This window comes from Aspergillus bombycis, assembly GCF_001792695.1.
Source record: "Aspergillus bombycis strain NRRL26010 chromosome Unknown contig00005, whole genome shotgun sequence".
Taxonomy (NCBI): Eukaryota; Fungi; Ascomycota; class Eurotiomycetes; order Eurotiales; family Aspergillaceae; genus Aspergillus; species Aspergillus bombycis.
The window spans coordinates 1-20919 of record NW_019170007.1 but is presented as its reverse complement, the minus strand read 5'-3'; the positions used below and the strand labels follow the sequence as shown (position 1 = coordinate 20919).

Below are 20919 nucleotides of genomic sequence, written 5' to 3'. Positions count from 1 at the left end.
GATTCATAAGCCAAGGTGAGACGGATTCGTCCATAAGCCTGATATAATGACTTCTCTGTGTAGTCACGGATAGTATAAGACGAAGAGTATGATAGTCATTCAACATGGATATAGTTAGGCTTCAAAGTATCTCAGATTACGTTTGAGAACGTATCACGCCCGACCCAACGTCAAATATGTCTTGAAACCTTAGCCGTTTTTGGTGCAACTGGCCTACATGGCGGTTCAGTGATCGACTATGTGTTGAACGACCCAGAGCTTTCACAGCAGTATAGGATCCGTGCTATAACCCGGAACGTCGATTCAGAGAAGGCTCAACAGCTCAAGGAGAAGGTCGAGGTTGTCCAGGGTGACGTGCTCAGCCAATTCTCCCTGAAGGAAGCTCTGAACGACGCGCACACCATCTTCGCCATGACAACGCCTACCCCTGACCCGGATGGGCTGGAAACAGAGTATCAAAGTGCTAAAACAATTGCTGACGTCACCATTGAGAAAGGTGCAGAGTACATTATCTTCGGCACTCTGCCACCAGTTAGCGAGATCTCTGGCGGCAAGTACACCCAAGTCACCCCGGTCGAGGCCAAGGCGCAAATCTAATATGCGATGAAGGCAACTCCAAGTGAATATGGGTGCCTGTTCTTCACTGATACCCTTGGAATTCATCTTACTAGTTAATGCTAGGCGGACGTTATTCCATATAATGTCCCTAAATACAGTCTCTCATCGGTCGTTTCATGCTCCTCCTTTTACCTAGCTTCAAAACTATCATGACGACTGTTAGGCCAATGAGCCGCATCAAGGAAAGTTGTATAAATGTCGGCCTAGGGTGTGCTTGATTGAATGAAATCAAGCATGGCTCGCCCTTTTAGCCTCATAGAATAGCGTACCCTAGGACGCTAGGTCAACAAGTACCCTGAGCAAAACCTGTTCAATTTTGCATATAGAACAGATGGCAGAATGCCTTGGGGGAGATTGTCTTCGGAATGGAATCGCAAGGCTTTGAATTTCGAATGGGGCCAATCTCAGCGATGTGAAATCTATACATCAGAAAAGGTGGCGATCCATCATCGACATACACCTTGGCGAGCAAATTCGCAACGTGATGGAGGAAATGGAGACTTATTTCTCTAACTCTTCAAACACGTAGAGTATATCATATAGAGCTTCGCTATGTAGTCCCTTTGAAACAGCCTTCAACCCCTTTTGATTCAGCTTTGTACTGAGACGATCAGCGCGCCTACACTAAACGTACTGCCGTCGTTCTGTATACCATAGATATCCTGCAACGTACCACCACTATAACTGGGCAAATCGACTTTCAAGCGGCAAAGAGACCAGCTACTGGCTCGAACCATCGAAGAGACCTCTACGGCGTTGTTCGTGTCTAAGAAATCCCTGTCAAAAGCGGGCACATATGACCCACCCACCGAAATGCAAGCGAACCAGTTGCACAGCCCTAATGTTTCGCTTCCTGCTTAACTGGGCGTGATAATTGCCCAGCCTGATCATCCTCACTCCTGTACCATCCAAAGCGGAATAGATCTTTAGCCTACTAGCTTATATGCTCTACGTTGAGGCGACGGTTGTCACGCAACGAATATATGCGGTGGATCCGGTACGTGCCGCCCCCTGGTACGTAGTGGATATCCTTACACACAAAGAAAGCTCACTTCACAAGGCCCCACAGGGGTGCTACAGGTCAGAACAAAGGATTCCACACTAAAGGAAGGGAACAGGGCACCTTTCTTAGCGTCAGAAGGGAGGCCCTCGCTGCAACTTGCTCAAACGGCTTGTCGGTGGTGGCGTCGAGCCCCCAAAGCCCTTGCAACACTTAGGGCAGCAATAGTCAAAAGGGGTAATACTAGTACTGCGAGAGTTGCACAATTATGCTGGCGGGGCTCCACTGAAAGGTCCCTGCACCCCCAGAGGCCCCTTCAGAAACTCGGCTCGGTGACGAAGTAGCCGTCGGACCGGTTTACTGGTGGTACTGGGCACGAATCTGTGGACTTATCAGGCTTCTGTTGTTAAGCACCCTGGCGACTATGAAGAGGAAAGGCGATTTCCTGTCGTCATGGCTAAATGATGAATTAGAGGGCGACGTGGAACGGGAATCAGGCATCTGCCAGGCAGAACTAGGTAAGGGTGGGGCCCCCTCCCGCAAAAGGAATAGCGTCGAGTTGATGCCTGCGATCTGCCTGGAAGTTCGCCGCCATGCGGATCGCTCGACCCCCGCTGCCGATCCCCACCGTGCGCTATAAATCTACACAATATCAGATCAGGAACATCTATCATACTCCTATACCCAGTCTCCTATATTAAGCAATTAAGCTCCGCACAATGCCGGCCGAGCTCCCAAATCGTTTCCAACTACCAGGCTATAATTTACCCCTGAATTATAGACCAGATGTCAGTACCACCATCGCACCCCTGTATCATCGAGATACATGGTTTGGAGTATAGCTCACCGAGTCTTTGTTCTTAGAGTGGCGAGAGATTCAAGCGTACACTCTTTCCCAATGCCTTGGACTATGGTGACATTGAGTACGGTTCGGTTGAGTAAGGCTCCGCAAGGTATCCCGCGCAATGGGCCAGGTTTACTGACGCGCATTTAGCCGTGTCAATGTACACAGGGAGATATTGATGATGCGTGTCATGAATACTATTACCGACAAACCCGAATGGGATAGAAAGGTATGCATCTCGTCCCGCAATGCCACCTACTAGTACTCACACGGCGGCCCAGGTGTTCGACGAAGCCATCACTTCCAAATGGCGGGAAGAGATCGCTCAAAGCGGCGAGGATGTAACCCCCAAAATGATGGATTACATCATTAAAGAGCTTCAGTGGAAAGTAGACGATTTCCAGAAAACGGGTTTGTTCCGGGCGTATGACGCTGGTGTGGTGAAATCTGACACTGCCATTCCCGAGGACCTGAAACAAGCGTTAAAAGATGCAGTGGCCCCTTTTGAACAGGTTCCAGAGGAGCAGAAAGACTATCACCCTGGGTCTGATATGAAGGTGGTTGACTTGGTCCATCCCTCTCTCTTCCCTGTGGTTTATGGCCGGACGCGTATCCTTCCGGACAGAGTCATCAGTCTTGATGACTGTCTTGGCAGTGTAGGACAGGGAGACTTACTTCCAGTTCCCCCAGAAGAAGAAGCGAAGATTGCTGGGTATGGAGAGAGGGCGTACGGATGGCGGAGGTGGGAAAATGACGCGCTGAGACCATTCAGCCGAAAGTTCCAATGGCTTCCCTGCGACGTGAAGTTCATTGGTCAGAATGGTGAATGTCGCATTGATTCATACATCAACAGTGTCCATCCATCTGAACATCGAGATCTCTACCAGGCGGTGGAGAAGATCATCGCACGAACAATTCCTCTCTGGAACAGAACTTTGACTTACGTGAGGCAACGCCATTCACGTATAGTCTATGATAACGTTGAATATCGCCCAACGTCTATACCGGAGCCGAATTTTGACGACTATACTAACGACGAGGAATATGATCAGAAGTATCAGGAGTGGCAAAACTCACAACAAATACTACTCCCCGAGCCAGGGAAGTTCACACCTCTTAACACCACCCCAGAAATAGACCTATGGGAAAAGTTCCATGAATCAGGGCTGCAGGTCATTGTGAAGCTGGCTAACATTGAACTGACCCCGGAGAAGCCGGAGTATGAAGGCGGCACCTGGCATGTTGAAGGACAACTAGTATGCTCATCATTCCATTCCATGCCAACGTTTCGTGCTAACACTCGTCAGAATGAACGCATCTGCGCCACGGCCATCTACTACTATGACAGTGAGAATATCACCCAAAGTACGCTTGCTTTCCGTCAACGTGCAAATAAGGACGAGATATCAGAAGTGTCCTATGAGCAGGACCGCCATGAATTCCTACAACAGGTCTATGGCTTCAGCCCCGATGTCAGCTCTCGCGACGAGACGCAGATCACTCAAAACCTCGGCAGCGTGGTTTGCCAAGAAGGCCGGCTCCTTACGTTCCCCAACATCCTCCAGCACCGAGTCTCCCCGTTCTCATTGACCGATCGGTCCAAACCAGGTCACCGCAAAATCTTGGCCTTGTTCCTCGTGGATCCTAATATGCGGATCATATCTTCAGCCAACATTCCGCCCCAGCAGGAGGACTGGGGGAAAGAGAAGCGAGAACTCGTTACTGAGATGCTGTCTCGGAGATTACCGGTAGAGATTAAGGAGATGGTGAGCGAGGATATCCTCTATCCATCCGTCACTCTTGAAGAAGCGAAAGAGTATAGGAAGGAGCTCATGCAAGAAAGAAGTGCGACAGCGAGTGAGCAGAACCAGAAATTCGAAACAGGTGACTTCTCGCTTTGTGAGCATTAGGGGTTATGTGTTTGAAATTATCTGGGCAAATGTTCCGCATGTCTACTATTAATTATCTCCTTGTTTTTGTGCATGTCGCACGATATCTAACTACAAAGCCCGTTCCATGTGCAAGTAGGTCTTACCTCATATATCTTATCAGTGTATAGTTAACGTAATTGATGTTTTACTCTACTACACCGAAATGATCCTGACCCTTGCTCTCAATGATTAGCGAGCTGGAGTGGTCGCACCTAAACCCTCGCTCATATCGGCCTACTGCGATCCCAATATCACCGAGCAAAACACCGACGCCTCGGTCGAAACTTGTAACTAGAAGATTCGGACGGCCTGGATATGATCGCTGGGGATGCGAACCCGCTCCACTCTAAATAATCTATGGCTTAGAAAACAAGATTTTCCTCCAATAATTACTAGAACGGTGAAGGTGTACTGACTTAGATTGCTTATACATTAGGGTTCACCGCCAGCAAATGATTGGATTCCGTGTCGGGGCTATCGGAGATACAGCGAGAGCGACCACGCTTTGACTATTGCCCCGCGAGTCGTCGTATAAAGGGCAGCATATGAAGCCAGATGAAAGAGACTGATTGATACCACAGTCCCCAAATTCACATTCTCCACCAGCTCGACCGGCGCAAGTCTAACAACCATCCAAACCAATGGCAGCAAAGCTTCGAGTTATAATAGTCGGCTCTGGCCTAGCGGGCCTAGCAGCTGCGAGGATCCTCCGGGAGCATCACGATGTCACTGTGTACGAGCGCGGTGGCGCGGACACAGCCACCGGTGGACAGGGCATATGTCTGTTCTCCAACGGCGTCAAGATTCTCCAAACGATGGGATTCGATCGAGCCCGCGTCGGCGCCGTGCCGTGCTATGGCTACCGCGCGCTTGATAGGAACGGCAACCAGCTACAGGACTTTCCCATCGACTTCAAAGGGAAGTATGGGGCAGACACCCTGTCTATGAAGCGGTCGGACTTCCGTGACGAGCTCTTGCTACTGGCCACCGCTCCTTCTGAAGACCTCGGCATCCAGGGCAAGCCAGCACAAGTGATTTTCAACACCAATGTCGTTGACATCGACCCGGAGGAGGCCAGTATCACGCTAGAAGACGGCTCAGTTATAGGTGCCGATATAGTTGTTAGTACGCGCTATCCAACCCGGGGATATTCTGCCCGAACCTGCTGACACCCCCTTTGCAGTCGCCGATGGCGTGCACTCACGTCTCCGTCGCCGCGTCGTGGGTTCCGATGCCCACCAGGTGAAGAAGAACGGGATGACCTGCTATCGCGTGGCGGTCTCTGCCGAGGCCGTTAAAGACACGCTTGGCTATCTGCCCGCATGGTGGGATCCCAAAACCGCCGACGGCCGGATCTGCGCTCTCCAGGCCCTTGATGGGAGTAACCGCATGATTGCAGCATATGCGATCCGGAACTCCGAGTACATGAACCTAGCGTGTCTCTTTCCCACTCGGGAGAACAGGGGAAATGTCCTGGAATCCTGGTACGCGGATGGCAACCGACGGGAAATGATCGAGACGTTCGACGACTACTATGAGCCCATGCGGAAGATTCTGGGGTGTGTACTTCCTCTTCTTCTTCTTCTTCTTCTTCTTCTTCTTCTATATTGTCAGCTGTGTAGTCAGGGCTGACGTTATTTAGAATCGCTACTGAGGTGAAGGTCTGGGAGCTCCAGGATATGGACCCTCTGCCCAACTGGAACCGCGGACGCGCAATTCTTATAGGAGACGCGGCTCATGCAATGACCCCAATGCAGGGCCAGGGGGCCAATATGGCGTTGGAAGATGCTGATGCTCTGCGCCTGTTGCGCCCGGGTATGTCTCGTGCGGATATTGAGGCGGTTCTGGACCAGGTCTATAGTATCCGTCGGCCGCGTACTGCGAGAGTCCTGCAGGATACTCGTGTCCAGGCGAAGGATATCACACTGGAGGAAAGAATAGCCAATCTGGATTATAACTGTGGTTATAATGGTGTCTTTGAGGCTATCAAGGCCGCGCAGTGATCTGCAGTGGCTGGTTAGCACTGTTTCATCGTCCTCGGCATCGAAGTTCGAGTTACTTTTGCCTCTTCCATGGCCTCTACACAGCAGCCATTCAGATATATAGAGGTCACCAGACTCCAATACAAGGAAAGCGAACACAAACACTATACCAAACCAACCCCTCTCAGCCCCAAGAATATAACATCAAGAGACAATGTTCTCACCATTCCCACAGCTTGCTCAAGATAAGGACAATCATAGCTCCAGATCTCCATGCAACAAGTAGTCAAGTGCGCAGACATTCCAGCAAGACAGAACCAGTACCACCAAACCCGTAAGACTCGGGCAATGATTACAAGTAGTCAACGACAATACACTTTAGAGGTAGTAGACGGGTAGATACTAAACATTTGTGTGGATAGTTGAGCGAGATTCAATATATGATATGTTCATGTCGTGGCGCGCCTCTGATAACCCTACCGTGCCAGCCACAGCCAGTACGTACCTAAGTAATACTAGGGATGTTGTCTTCGACATGGTGTGACCGCGTCCAATAATGCATTGCCCACCCTGGCGATCAATCAATGTTGGGACTTTTGACCACCGACACGACACACCCGTCCATCCCCGATATCTCCGAATCCACCGATATATGCACATCCATGATAGAATGTATGTACTTGCTGTTAACTATGCAGCCCTAACCCCATACCTTGGCCTGTCTGGACAAGAAGGTACACTCCTCCGGGCGTCGCATGTTTTCCAACTCTCCTCCAAACCAAGTCACCGTGGAAGAGTGATATGAAGCTTCGAGGCAGACAATAACTATACTGTGTCCATTCAGCAGGTAGGTGAGGTGGAAGCCGAACTCATTAACCAAGGTCCAATCCAATTAATGTGCCCTGAACTGATTATATACAAACAATTGCTGGTATTTGGTCCCCAAGAAGCTAGCCAACCCTAGCCCGTATCTTCTACTGCCACTGCATGTATGACATTCGCATAACTCACAAACCATTGGACATCAAAATACACAGCATTATAAATACCCACACTGCTCATCCTTCACATCCAGAGGAACCCTCCTCTCCAACACCCTCCCCAGCACCTCCGCATCCAAATAAACCGCCAAATCGACCCCCCTATCGTCCACCCCGGCATCCATGACCTGCACACAGCCATCCATCTCCGGCATGATGGCATGGACGTATCTCGGCCTCTGGCCGTGTCCATCAAAATCCACGTCATACACCCCCAGCCGCAACCAGGACGTGATCAGCGTATGCTTCTTGCCCATAAACGCCTGCCACAGGCGCTGCGGCGCAACCTCCCTTCCCGCATCATACAGCATCGCGCCCAGCTTCTCCGGCGTGAACTGCTGGATGGTTTGTCGGATCCGGGATGCGTTCTCCCCCACGCTCGACGCGCATACCTCCTCACCGGAAGCGCAGGCGTGCGTGATGAAAATCGGCGACCCGATGAACGTATCCGGGAGGGGCGGCGAGACGCGCGTGCGAGCGCCCAAGCTGAGGTTCAGATAGACTTGGTCCGAGGACTGGTTGTAGCCGCGGGCTTGGTTGATGAGCGTCCAGATGTGCGCGAGGAGGGCGTCTAGGCGGGAGATGGGGCCATGCTGGGGCCCGAGTTGCGTGCGGGCTAGTTGCCGGAGATGGTCGAGCTCGCGGCCGGTGAAATGGAGCTGGGTGTAGCTGACTGGTTTGGAGAAGTCCCAGGTGGCCCAGGGGGCTGGGGTGGACGGGGAGAGGGTGGCGTTGGTGAGGTACTCCGGGGACGGTTTGGAGTTCTCGGTGTTGGGGACCATGATCGCTGGGTAGTCTGGGTCGGATGTTTTCCACCAGTCGTAGCGGTGGAGGGGGAGAGTACGGGCTGCTGCGATGAGGGTTGGGTCGGGGTTTGGGGTGTTGGTGTCGCCGCTGGCTTTGGAATCGAGCATGGATGGCTCGAAGACCGGGTCGTCCATGGGAAGGACGGTGTGGCCATGGAATCCGCGACAGGCTGCGGCCCATTGCTGCGTGAAGACCATTAGGGCTTGTGCGTCTGCGAGGCAATGGGCCACTTTCATGCCGATCGCAAACCCTCCCCCCGCGAACAGAGTGACTTGTATCGTCACGGCGGGCAGGCCCTCGTAGTCGCAGAGGTTACCCAGAGCTAACTGGGTCGGGGAGAGGAATGTATTTTGCGTGAAAGCATCGCCGGTCCAGAACCCATTGCGGGCGCGTTCTGAAGCCGTGGGAGCAAAACTGGCGATGGACTGAGCAAGCCGCACGACGGACCATTCGACACCTGGATCCGACGCCGAATTGTACGTGATCATGGGCCGGTGGGTTCGCCCCGGCTGAAATGGGACCCATTGCAACTGACCGGCCCATTGGGGGAAGTGGTCGAGTGTTTGAATCAGAGAGGCTTGGAGATTGTGTAGGAATGTGGTCTCCTCCGAGCCCAAGTCATCGAAGAACCAGATTGCGCCGGTCGGGGCGAAACGGACGACGGTGGCATCCAGAATCGAGAGAGAAACAGAGGCCGGCTGGTGGGCATGGGACGAGGGGAAGAGGCGTGTTGGTGAATCCATCTTGTTGCTGATATTGTCCTGGAGCCATGGTTTCAACAGTGGCTGTTGCCTCTACTTTTAATTCCCAAACCAGGCTCGTATCTGAAGCTAGTCTTCGTTTTCATGATTTAATTTGGGATGATCCGAAATGACGCGAAATGAGTCACCTCCAGGAAACGAGACCACAGAACAACTCCAGCGAATAACGCACGAAGTCGAATCGTGATTGCAATTTAGATACATTGAGATTGACTCAGGTTTAGCTGGTTGAAAGGGTTCCAGTGCCAGTGGGAGACCGGTAGATCAAGTGGTGAAGCGACGGGAGTCGCCGATACTGAGCTGATTAGATTACTGGATTAGAGTTAATATAGACTAGAGAGCGATACTGACACTATTCCACAGTAGACCACACGCTAATTAAGACATCCCCCATAGTTCCCAGTGTATTAACTGTCCTAACCTTGGATTCGTAATGTCTTCTGCTGTTCCATTAATAGATGTGTCGTTTACACTACCAAGTCTAGGGGTCTTAGGTTAGCGTTGGTCACGTATCCAGCATCATAAAGATAGTTACACTGGATCTCCAGTTAGGTAATACCCTCTAGTCATATAATAACTAGCTTACAGTATACAGAGTATTAAGTAAAATACTAGCGAGACGTTAAGTTAATTAATATCCCCAAGGCTAGTACATTCCACACCCGTTCTATATCCCTTCTAGCCTCAGGCACCGAATCAGACACCTTTGTATAGACAGAGTAGAGTAGTCACTGCTTCTCTTTTGCCCTAGCTAACGATCAATTGTCAGCATTATTCATACTCCGTATACCACAGTCATCAATCACACACTTCCACCTATGATAAATAAACCCAACCAACATAAGAACACTGCTTCCCAATTCTATGAAAAATGCCATTGCTAACAGAAACAACACAAACCCACCACCACCCAAACTCCCCAACCAGGAACCAGACCAAACCAGCCCAAACCACCGAATGCAACCTCAACCCCCCAACAAATCAGAGCCAGATGAATCCCCCGACGCAAAAACCAGACCAGATAGACACGATACTCACGTACCTGGAACGAGCCGAATTGCCGGACCAACGCAGCCAAGCCAAAGATCCGCATCACAACATCCGGGGGCGTTGATTGCGCCATCCGCGCGCCCCAATCACGGCCCGCGCGCGTCGGCGTCCACGTCCTATAGGAAGTTTCAGCCTGGCCAGCACGCCATGTGATCCACCTCTTGCATGGTCGGATTCTGCATGGAAAATGTTGCTGGCAAGTATCGGAAACCTTGTCCAGAGTATGCGAGATTATCGCGGAGAGGAGGGGTAGCTACTAGGATCGAGAGAGGGGGGGGAGGGGTATATAAGGGAGCTGGCTGCGTCGGACTGGGTGGTGTTGTTGTTGTTAAGTTTAGAAAGTGTATAGGGTTGACCCATTGAAGATTGTCCTTTCCATCAGTGGTTTTGGGATTCTTATTCTTGTTTATTTGTGACTATATCTTTTCTCTCTGCGATTCAATTGTCGAGAGATGGCCGCCCTGACGCAAGCTCCCGTGACTCTTCCCCTGGATGTCTTCCCCGATGGGCTGAAGACTACCGGCCAGCATGCGCCGCTGTACGATCATATCAAGCCCTTTGACCAGTTCCCCGAGGAAATCTCCGGTCCGACCGTTTGGAAGGCCGAGGAGTATCGCGATGCCCCCGAGAAGTGGACGCATCGGTTTACGCCGGAGGAGATCGCTGAGTTGAGCGCGACCGCCGATCAATTCCTGGCCAACAAGATTCCCTTGACTGGCATTTCTAAGGTGGGTGTGGGAGATCATGCATGCGATGGTACACAGGCTAATAGGGTATAGAGCAACTTCCCCCTTCCGAACCTCGCCAAGCGCCTCACCGAACTGCGGGCAGACCTCGTCGATGGCAAGGGCTTCATTCTCTTCAAGGGTTTCCCCGTCCAGGAATGGGGGAACCACAAGTCGGCCGTCGCCTACATGGGTCTGGGCACGTACCTGGGTTATTTTGTCAGTCAGAACAGCCGTGGCCATGTCTTGGGTCATGTAAAGGATCTGGGGGAGGATGCCACCCAGATTGACTCCGTGCGCATCTACCGGACCAATGCGAGGTATGTTATTCGGGTTTCCCCGGTGCTGGTAGAGATGGTGGTGCTGATAGGGAGCAGACAATTCTTCCACTCGGACGACTCCGATATCGTCGGTCTGCTGTGCATCGCTCGTGCTCTCGAAGGGGGCGAGTCCGACATTGTTTCGTCCCACCATGTCTACAACACGCTCGCCCAGGAGCGCCCGGACGTGCTAAAGACCCTCACGGAGCCCATCTGGTACTTTGACCGCAAGGGCGAGACCAGCAAAGGTGAGGAGGAGTACATTCGCACCAGCGTGATCTACCTGGAGCGGGGCGACAATGCCCGCGTTTACACCAAGTATGTTCTCCCCCGTGTTTTCTCCCACCAGAACGGATGCTAACGGGGCGCGCAGGTGGGATCCGTATTACGTCCGCTCTCTCTCCCGCTTCTCCGAAGCAGGCATCGTCCCTCCGCTCTCCGCTGCCCAGGTCGAGGCGCTGGAAGTCCTCGAGGCCACCTGCAACCGCCTCTCACTGCACATGATCCTGGAGGTCGGCGACATCCAATTCCTGTCTAACTCGCACGTTCTGCACGCACGTACCGCGTACAAGGATCATGCGCCCCCAGCCCCTCGCAGACATCTGATGCGTCTGTGGTTGGCGACGCCCGAGCACGAAGGGGGCTGGAAGCTGCCCTTCTGGGATAGTAACGAGAAGAAGAGAGGTGGCATTCAAGTCGACGATCAGGCCCCCGTCGCCCCGTTGGATGCGGAGTAATTCCGTCCTTGGGTTACATGCCAATGATGTGGATATGTGTTGTTTTAACGTAATGTCTGTACGCTTTAGCCTTGCCACTTTTCTAGCTCAATACCATGTTTAATTAGTAACGACCATTATAATCTATACATCATTAGTCATAAGTCGTATGCCATGGAATTATTGGACGATCTTGTAGTTGCCTCCGCTGACGATCTCGAGCTTTCCCTTGGCCACCATCCCCGCCAGAAACTCCCGTAGTTCTTCGTTGCTGAACGGAAACCCGCCCGGGACGGCGATCTTCAGCATCATCACAATGCGTTGCAGCGGCATGGCACCTTGGTTGGTCAACATGCCCATGATAAACTGCCAGTACAAGTTCATCTTCTCCATCGCCGCCGCCTCTGCAGATTCTTTCGCTGCGGCCGCCGCCGCCGCTTCGGCTGCTGCTGCACTGTCCGCCGATGCATCGCCTGCGTTATCGTCCGTGGCTGATACGCCAGTGCCTCCGACAGCCTCGTCCTCCTCATTCGGTAGAACCTCCAGCACACGGAACGTGTCTCGCTGCACCTCGGCCAGGATGCGTTTGCTGACCCAGAACAAACATGCGCTGCGCACCAACACCACCGACATGTCCAATTCCTCTGCCAATTCATTGGCGCTCTTGCTAATCGTATCGCCGGACGGCGAGTTGAATGCATAGATGACGGTCGCCTGCCAAGTGGATACTTCGTCCACAAACACTCGGTCCTCGAGATCCAGCTCGATCGTGACTTGTCCCAGACCATTCAGCCAGGTTAGCTTACGGGACTGCTTGAGCGACGCGAATCCGTCCGCATAACGCTGCTGCAACTCTGCAATTTCCTCCGGCACGTTGAAGTCCTGCTCTTGGATTTCGGGCCAGAAGAAGTGGGACAAGATCTTGGCATGCAGCTCGGGGATGTCTTCGTCGTTCGAGCTCGGCGTAGACGCTGCAGGTTTCCTGGTTAGGTCCTGGTCGTTTCTCACCACTGCATCGACCCGCCGCGAATCAAAGATATCCCGCATCATGACCTCACAAGCCTGCAAAGCATTGTCACCAAAGCGAAGCTTGAGGAGTTCCAGCACCGACATCTCCTGATCAAAGTCCGTTCGCCTTTGGAGCAGCCGGTCTGCGAGCATTCTCTGCATCTCCTTCACAAAGGCCTCCTTCGAATCGAACAAACTGATCAAGCTACCAATGACGTCCGAGGTCTTCGATTTCCGGTAGTCAGGTGCTGCGTCGACCGGATCGGGCATCCAGTTCATATCATCCCAATCCAGCTCTCCTCGGTCACTCCTCATAGAAGTTTGGTGTGCCTTGGTCAATTCTGCGGACAATTCAACCAATGTGTCTCCAGAGCCCGTCTGACCGTGGGCATCGGCAGGGTCGGCCATAAGACCCCCGACGATCACCTTCACTGTGTCAGGTCGATCTCGAAGATACCTGCGAATGGGTCGAGCGATCCGATCCAGAAGGACACCCTTCGGGTCTAACAGGTTGAATGCGCGGATAATCGATATATAGACCTGCAATATCTCAACCGTTGAAGCGCCCGGGTGCAAAAGACGGTGATCCAACACAGCGGAGAAAGAGTGCGTCGCCTGGAATCGTCCTGCTGGGTGTGCCGTAAAATGACGCAAATCATCAATCGCACCACTACTCGCCGGCCACTCGACTATAATATCAAATAGTTCCCCGGTCCGAAGTGCCCCCAGTCGAGAAAGGCCAATTTCCTGCCACTTTTCCACGTCGCTGAGTTTCACGTCCAGACGGTCAGCCTCTTTGGTTCCAGACTCGGGCACATTGATGATGGCTAAGACCTGCACAGCCAGCCGAGCATAAACATTTTCTACCCAGTGTCGGAGGTGTTGTGAGACTTTCGATGGCCCCTCCCACTGCCCGGAATACGCAGCCCGAATAAACTCCGTCATCATGGTATTCATCACACTCGCGAAGACCTTCTGAGCCCTGACCCCGCCCAGTCCGACAAGCTCAAGGTCATTGAAGAGCGACAGTAGTCGTTCACGGGCAGCAGTAACGCGCGTATCCTCGCCTTCGGTCATCATCTGCATGCGAACCTCTGCAGAGGGCTCATCCCGCCAAGCCTGGTATGAAACGGAGTGCCGTCGGTCGACCTCCATGCTATCCTCATCCTCCTCAACAGCGCTGTCGTCGTCCTCCTCCTCCTCCAGTGTATCAATCCCCAGTATCGTAACAGCATGTGTCATCAACTCTCTCGTAAGCAATGGCGAGACACGCTGCCACGGTAGAGTGTAAGCAATCATCAAGTGAAAGCCCCTCCGCCGCTGGACAAACACCTTCTCCTGCTCCACCACACCCAGCAGCGGGAGGAGGTACTCCATCAAAGGCGCAAAGTAGATCTTCCGTATCAACTGCAGACAATAAACGATTTTGCGTAGCCCATTCGGCTGATCCAGAAGCTAGAAGAAGAAAAATAGCACACCCACTTAGCAACAAACATCCCCATCACATCCACAATGCAAGGAACCAAACACCCACCTTGACAAGCCCAACCTTGAAATTCCTATAAAAGTGTCTCCGCATCTCACTCCCATACCATTCATAGATACTCCACTCCTCTCGATCCGCAGCCCCGGCCGCCAAATACGCCAACGCATCGTTCAGCTCCCTGCCCGGCGCCTTGGGCACATAGTTCTCAATCCCGCGGAACCCCTGGTCCGGGATGGACAAGAACTTCGTCGCTACCAGCCATGCCCGCTCCCCCGTCGCTTGCTCCGCATCTCGGGCCGTTGGTCTGGGCTTCGCATCGTCTAGCTGGACGGGTGGGAAAACAGTCGCGAAGATACGTCGCCGGTTGGGTAAGGTAGTCGCCATGTCGTCGTTTCCTCCGCCCCTCGCTTTTTAAGGCATCGCCGTTGTTGGTCGCTTGTTTGGCTGCGATTGATTTGGCTGCTTTTCGCGCCTGCGTTCACGCGTTGATGACTCAGCGGGGTATGGCTTATCGATAAGCTGATGTACTAGTCCTATTTAGGAAAGGGCGATACTGAGGTCAATGTCTGTATAATAGGACCGTTTACCCTAAGTATGAATGGGTTTTAGAATTCAGGGGATGGTGGCGAGAGGTTATAGAATTTATTTCTCTGCCATACGCGTATATGGATGCCACTGCGTAAGATATTCATACCACGTCAATGTGAGTTCAGTCTGGGCCATTGAGCTCGGGTCGCATTCATTATATATACAACCAACTATGTTTTCAATCAGCTATAAATAGGGAAAGACAGTGATCTTGACGACGACAAGGAACTTGACTACGCATTTCCGGAATTTGATTACTTTTAATATCGGGAATAGTATCTCCTAGTATCATCATTAGAATAGACAAAATTGCATGAATCATAATCTCGTTAAAAGCCTATCTACAAAACATCTGATATACAATAATACGAAGCGAAATAAGAGCCCACCTGGGACCCCAGCATGCCGAAGCCAACAACGAGCGGAGAGATCAACACACACAACAACGGACCCAGATATCGAGTCTCACGGCTCAAGCTCAAGCTTCCATGGCGTGTCTCTCCGCTTCGGCACGAAGCAGCTCCACCTCAATAGCATGACGGCGGGCCTCTTCGGCTTCGCTCGAGTTATCCTTAAACACGTGGTCCATCTGCTCGAGCGTGCGACCCTTGGTCTCGGGAACGAAGAAGAACGTCCAGAAGAAGGCTAGTAGACAGAATACGGCGAAGAATGTGTAGGCGCCGAATCCGGTGTTTTGGACAAGGGGAGGTGTGATCAGACCCTGAGTGTTCTTGTTAGTAACTATGGCATCTGGAGGTGGATGGCGCGGTGGATACTCACTATGATGAAGTTGTTGAGCCAGTTGGAGCATGTTGAGAGCGCTACACCCTTGGCACGGAGAGATGATGGGAATACCTCTGTACATCGGTTAGGCTACAGATTCTTTTGAATTAGAGCTGGCGGATACTCACCAGAAGGCATGGCCCAGCCGACTGGGCCCCAGCTGGCGCCAAATGCAATCATGTATAGCAGCAGCAAAGCGACAGAAGCCCAGCCCTGCGGCCGGTGTGCGGGCCAGTTGTCCGAGTAGAGACCGACGAGGACGGCGATGATCACATGGCTGATGGTCATGATCAACGCGCCGGAGAGAAGTAGCGGGCGTCGGCCAAAGCTGTCCATCGTCCACACAGTTGTGATTACTCCGACAAGTTGTGTGACGTTGAGGATTCCGGACATCAAAAGCTGCATATCGTAGTCCAGGCCCATGGTTCCGAAGAGAGTCGGACTGTAGTAGATTAACGCGTTGATACCGACAAACTACAGTTTGAACATTAGTCACGAAGGCCGAGAAAAGTAGGTTGGGGGGGGTGTTTGGTACTGACCTGTTGGAAAAACATGAGTCCAACACCAACGTGGGTTCTCTTCCAACAGCCGGGCTTGAAACAATCCGCCCAAGATGCCATCTCGAGAAGGAAAGCATCCTTGAGCCCACCACCCTGGAGATGAGGGTGCTTCTCCGCATTCATTTCTTGGTGGAAGCGCACTTCTGCTTGGATGTCCAGGAATTCCTGACGGACACGCTTATCGGTAGTAGGCAGCCGCCGCAGTTTTGAGAGACTCTCGAGCGCTTCCTCATACCGGTCCTTGGAGGCCAACCATCTGGGGGAGAACGGAAGAACCATGACACCGCCAATGAGAACAAAGCCGGGGACCATCTGCAGCAGGAAGGGAAGTCTCCAGGACCACTCTCCAGCCATGAATCTGGTACCATAGGTAATCCAGTAAGCGATGACGATTCCGAGAACAATGCAGAATTCTTCCAGCACCAAGAGAGTACCTCGACACTCGGGAGGACCTGGAATGAGTACCGATTAGCACCGCACCCTCTTGACTAGAGATCGACATTTGGACATACTGATTTCAGAAATATACAATGGGGCAACCATCGATAGCATACCGATACCCACACCTCCGATCAACCGGGCCACCGTCAACATCGCGTAGTCGACTGCGCCGGTTTGAAGGGCAGAGCCAATGATAAAGATAATAACCGCAACAATGATAGAGTAACGTCTGGAGATCTTATCGGCGATCCAACCCTGGTTCAGAGCGCCCAACAAGGCACCCAGCTCAATCATTGCTGTCATCAGACCCTTCCAGAAACCCGAACCCGACGAGTCAGGGGACACTTCCGGGAACCGCTCTAGGAATTGGTCCATAACTAGGATGACCGACACGACACCTTGGTCATAACCGAACAATAGACCTCCGAGGGTCGAACAAGCAGCGCACATCAAGACGAATGGGTTGGCGACTAGGCCCGCAAGGCCCGGAGGGCCATAGGGCTCCCTATCATTCAAGATGTCCTCTGCATGGTGAGAGAATCCCTGGATATCGGATTTTCCATCGAGGGTATCCTTCGTCTGCACCGGTCCCTCGGACGCCATGCCTACCGGCTATAGGAAGGGGAGGTAGAAGTGGAATGGGTATGGAGAAGTATGGATAGGCAATGGCAGGGGTTTAACCTGGTGAAGTGTACAATTCGCCGTACTGTAGCACAGGGGAGGACGGGAAATTCAGGAGCTACCGGACGATTTATATAGATAACATGGTAGGGTAACTAGGGTTGCCCACCCATACGAATTACTAGTACTTGAGGCCAGCAGCCAACCAGAGAATAGGAAAAGCCAAAGGCCGAGCTGCAGTCCTGATTCGCAGGTCGGTCGGATAGCTTCCAGATCCATGAGACAGAAAAGCAAAGAAGAAAATAACCCTACCCCGTCTTAGCTGTCTGGATTGAAGGACGATCCGCCGGACGGCCGAATAGGAAGCCGTTACGAGAGTGGGCCGTCGATTGGGAGCCCAGACAGACTTCGGCTAAACTACATAGAGAAAGTTCCCGGCTAGCTTTGGGGGAGAACTTTTGATAGTGGGCCTGCATTGTTGGAAGCCGGTAGAAATTCATTCCCAGTTGGTGGAACGGGCAGATACGGCGATAGAAGAGGATAGAAAACCATTGTTGGCCCTGGAATCATTCTTCTAGTATCCCCTTCGAGCGTCGATGTGTGGTAGAAAGTTCTACATGAGTTTGTGCAGGGTCGAAGTCATGTTCGACGTCGAATATGCTGTCTACTAACCCTGCCTTTCCTTTGGTCCTTGATACGACCCGTGATGCCACAGGGGCACGTGCCGAATGCCGCCCTCCGCCGGTTTAGGCAAACAGCAAATCACGAGCGCCGCGAAAGGAATCTTCCGCGAGCATGTCCAGAATCGAATCTCCTCCACCGCAACGTGGAATATGCGCCGACATGGATCCCCCCGCCAGCTAGTGAGACCCAAGACAAGGACACGCCGCGTACAGGAGTCGCCCAGTTTGTTCAAGATGTCATCATTCACGGCAAGGAGGAGAGAGTCCATGGGTCCAATCATCCCTCTCGTGGGGGGTCACCAATGTAGACCTCGGGATCTCATCAAATCATGGCAGGCGGCTTACTACGGGATTGCGGGGGAAAGGATTGGCGGGTGATCGTATTTAGAGTTGCATTAAGAGACGGCAACTGAACGAGGGCATTTCGAAAGCCGACCGGACGTCGTCCGTATACGCCATTCGACTGGAGAGAGAAGCGATAGAGTAACACGACGTACTTAGGGCAAACGTTGATTGACTCTAGTTGGGAAACCAAGACAAGAATAATCATTCAGTATAGGGGAGAAGAGGGAACCGAGAATTCCCGCACTACTCTTCTACGTAGCCGAAAAATTGAGCAGCGCCAAAGAGCTAGGAACACGAATCAATCGTTTGGGTGCCCGAAGGGGGAGAATCAAATCATTTGGCCTTATCATGCGATTTGGCGATGTTTAGTATCGAATCGATCACGGGTGATGCCTGACCGGACGTGGAATAGCGTCCGATCATGTATCATATCCTACCTGACGGCCTGACTGCCTGAGGTTTACGGTTGTCGTTCTGCTCTGCCCCTCTGTTGTATGACGTGCCTTATCTTCCTCTTCGTCTTTTCTTCTTTTCTTCCTTTCGTTTCCCTTACAAAACCGTCAACATCGCCAACCACAACTGAATCCATACGTGCTTCTACTCCACGTCTTCTCTCCTCCACTCTCTAGTCGTGAAATAATCCCCACGGGGAAGGACCACTGATTCTAGCTCCCTGGACCAACTTGGGGCTGGCTCCAGTTTTCCGGCCTTGTCCTGCTCCACATCTCGCATTTCAATTTCCGACCGCTCAGCTTCGGCTACCCGCCGACTTCTCGGAGACACAAGCGTCCTGAACGTTCTCCCTTCACCAAACCCAGACGGCGCCCTTGATTCAGCGCGTCCGACTTGAAAACTGGTCTGTGAAAACCCGTGCAGCTTGGCAGATGGCATCCCGACCCGACCGCATTTTGCGTTTGCATCACTGACAGTCGTGCAGCAGTCGAAAAAGCCACCCCCCCGCGGATTCCATTTTCCGACTCAACGTCATTCCACAGTGCAGACCCCTGTCTCAGACACGGAATCCGTCTCCCTTTCCCCGCAAGTAACCACCCGGCCCGGAGCTTCATCAGAAATTATGGTATCGTTTGTGGAGGATCTTTGGGCTAGCATCTTTACCCCGGGTCCCACTCCCACTCTGCTCGTCGCGGCCAACGCCACTTTCGCCGCTCTCCAGCTGGTGCTCTTCCTGCTCCTCCTCGCGACCTACAGCATCCACTTCGTCGTCCTCTCCGTCCTCTCCGCGTCACTATGGTGGTCGATCAACTGGTTTGCTCAGGAATTGGTAGCGGTGCAGGCACAAGAGGCGGAGAAGGAGAAGACGCAGTCGAAGGAACTGCTCACCGAGGAAGACGACGATGACAAGAGGAAATCGGAAGCTAGTCGGAAAACACCGGGAGCGCTGGATAGCACAGACAGTGACACTGAAACCGAGAGCCTGATGGAGCGTAAAATCTCTGCGGTGTCCGCTGCCGCCCCGCCGTCCACCACCACCACCACTGCTGCCACTACGGCGGCTACTCTTCAACCGCCGGAGCAGCAAGGAGGGATTCGGAAACGGCCTAGCATGAGCGGAGAGAGCTCCGGCTATGTGAGCACAGATAGTGAATGGGAAAAGGTGGATGACAAAGCCACTGCTTAGCCATAAATTCTGTTTGGATAAGAGATTTGGGAGGCCTGTCTTGCAGTTGCTCGAGTGCCGCTCTCAGGCCGAGCACCCTTAAAGATACTTCCGTATCAGTTGATATAACTATTTGATCGACGTGCATTTTGGTTTGCGTGTACCGACAGATACCCCATAGATGACGACTCTGCTTATACACCTTTGGTAAATGGATTTGACCATAATAGCTCGCTCCGAGACTTACTTACGTTCGTTATGCCTGTCCGAAGAGAATATCAATGACAGATCATCAATTTCTGCGTCCATCTCCTGTAAACATGAACATCACTCATAGCAGACTCATAGCAGCCGTACGAAACGCACAGAACAGCCACAGCAAAAGAACCCGTATTTTATAAATGAAGGTCAAACTACATACAAAAAAAATACCTGTGAACAGGAGGTCCAAACTTATAAAAGCACACCCCCTGGATTCCGTTTTCCGCAGCACACGACCAGCGAGCAGCACCCAGGAAAAATCAACCATCACCAAATTCCGAGCGTCTCCAACGCTCCCGGAAAACATAAAAAGAAAAAAAGAAAGAGAGAGAAAACAAAACAAAAAGAAATGAATGTTCCTACCAGCTGACAATCTCCCGTATACGTCAGTGCATCCAGAATATAGTGAACGAAATCAATTCATTCATCACCGATTCCCAGCAGAATCCACCCTCGAATCTTTTTTTATCAGGCGAGTTTGCACGCTCCTTGTGGACAGTATCCGCGATCGCAAGCGAAGCTGCACAGTCCTTTGTAGGAGTCGTCGAGCCCGTCTGCGGGCACGCCTCTCTGGCCTCTTGATGGTGGTGTTGGCACTGGGGCGCCGTATGCGTTGCAGGTGCACGGCCCCGGCGGGCAGTAGCCATAGTGGCAGCAGAAGTTGCAGAGGCCTTTGTAGTTGTTTTGGCCTGTGCCACCGGTGCAGACGGTTCCTGGGGGCTGGTTTGGTG

General features: G+C 52.3%; 8 protein-coding genes across 8 annotated transcripts; 5 read left to right on the top strand and 3 right to left on the bottom strand.

The window, feature by feature from the left end:
- Nucleotides 1-104: 104 nt before the first annotated feature.
- Nucleotides 105-597, top strand: ABOM_001244 (hscarg dehydrogenase; the record flags this gene model as incomplete). The annotated part of the gene is made up of 2 exons (XM_022528374.1): nucleotides 105-126; nucleotides 194-597. The coding sequence occupies 2 exons, from the start codon at nucleotides 105-107 to the stop codon at nucleotides 595-597; spliced, it is 426 nt and encodes a 141-aa protein (XP_022393756.1).
- Nucleotides 598-2337: 1740 nt separating this feature from the next.
- On the top strand, nucleotides 2338-4372 carry ABOM_001243 (DUF4246 domain-containing protein; the record flags this gene model as incomplete). The annotated part of the gene is made up of 5 exons (XM_022528373.1): nucleotides 2338-2406; nucleotides 2483-2556; nucleotides 2613-2691; nucleotides 2744-3718; nucleotides 3770-4372. 5 exons carry the CDS (start codon nucleotides 2338-2340, stop codon nucleotides 4370-4372), a joined length of 1800 nt encoding a protein of 599 aa, XP_022393694.1.
- Nucleotides 4373-5034: 662 nt separating this feature from the next.
- ABOM_001242 (FAD-dependent oxidoreductase) lies at nucleotides 5035-6396 on the top strand (the record flags this gene model as incomplete). Its single annotated transcript, XM_022528372.1, has 3 exons — nucleotides 5035-5518; nucleotides 5577-5952; nucleotides 6036-6396. The coding sequence occupies 3 exons, from the start codon at nucleotides 5035-5037 to the stop codon at nucleotides 6394-6396; spliced, it is 1221 nt and encodes a 406-aa protein (XP_022393753.1).
- A 1018-nt stretch (nucleotides 6397-7414) lies between these two features.
- On the bottom strand, nucleotides 7415-8965 carry ABOM_001241 (transferase family protein; the record flags this gene model as incomplete). Its single annotated transcript, XM_022528371.1, has 1 exon — nucleotides 7415-8965. One exon carries the CDS (start codon nucleotides 8963-8965, stop codon nucleotides 7415-7417), a length of 1551 nt encoding a protein of 516 aa, XP_022393755.1.
- Nucleotides 8966-10485: 1520 nt separating this feature from the next.
- Nucleotides 10486-11815, top strand: ABOM_001240 (TauD/TfdA family dioxygenase; the record flags this gene model as incomplete). The annotated part of the gene is made up of 4 exons (XM_022528370.1): nucleotides 10486-10761; nucleotides 10813-11078; nucleotides 11136-11396; nucleotides 11452-11815. The coding sequence occupies 4 exons, from the start codon at nucleotides 10486-10488 to the stop codon at nucleotides 11813-11815; spliced, it is 1167 nt and encodes a 388-aa protein (XP_022393754.1).
- Nucleotides 11816-11974: 159 nt separating this feature from the next.
- Nucleotides 11975-14672, bottom strand: ABOM_001239 (anaphase promoting complex subunit 2; the record flags this gene model as incomplete). Its single annotated transcript, XM_022528369.1, has 2 exons — nucleotides 11975-14257; nucleotides 14337-14672. 2 exons carry the CDS (start codon nucleotides 14670-14672, stop codon nucleotides 11975-11977), a joined length of 2619 nt encoding a protein of 872 aa, XP_022393848.1.
- A 682-nt stretch (nucleotides 14673-15354) lies between these two features.
- ABOM_001238 (sugar porter family MFS transporter) lies at nucleotides 15355-17263 on the bottom strand (the record flags this gene model as incomplete). Its single annotated transcript, XM_022528368.1, has 5 exons — nucleotides 15355-15597; nucleotides 15657-15733; nucleotides 15788-16133; nucleotides 16199-16671; nucleotides 16732-17263. The coding sequence occupies 5 exons, from the start codon at nucleotides 17261-17263 to the stop codon at nucleotides 15355-15357; spliced, it is 1671 nt and encodes a 556-aa protein (XP_022393849.1).
- A 2121-nt stretch (nucleotides 17264-19384) lies between these two features.
- On the top strand, nucleotides 19385-19948 carry ABOM_001237 (V-type ATPase assembly factor PKR1; the record flags this gene model as incomplete). The annotated part of the gene is made up of 1 exon (XM_022528367.1): nucleotides 19385-19948. The coding sequence occupies one exon, from the start codon at nucleotides 19385-19387 to the stop codon at nucleotides 19946-19948; it is 564 nt and encodes a 187-aa protein (XP_022393827.1).
- Nucleotides 19949-20919: the final 971 nt, after the last annotated feature.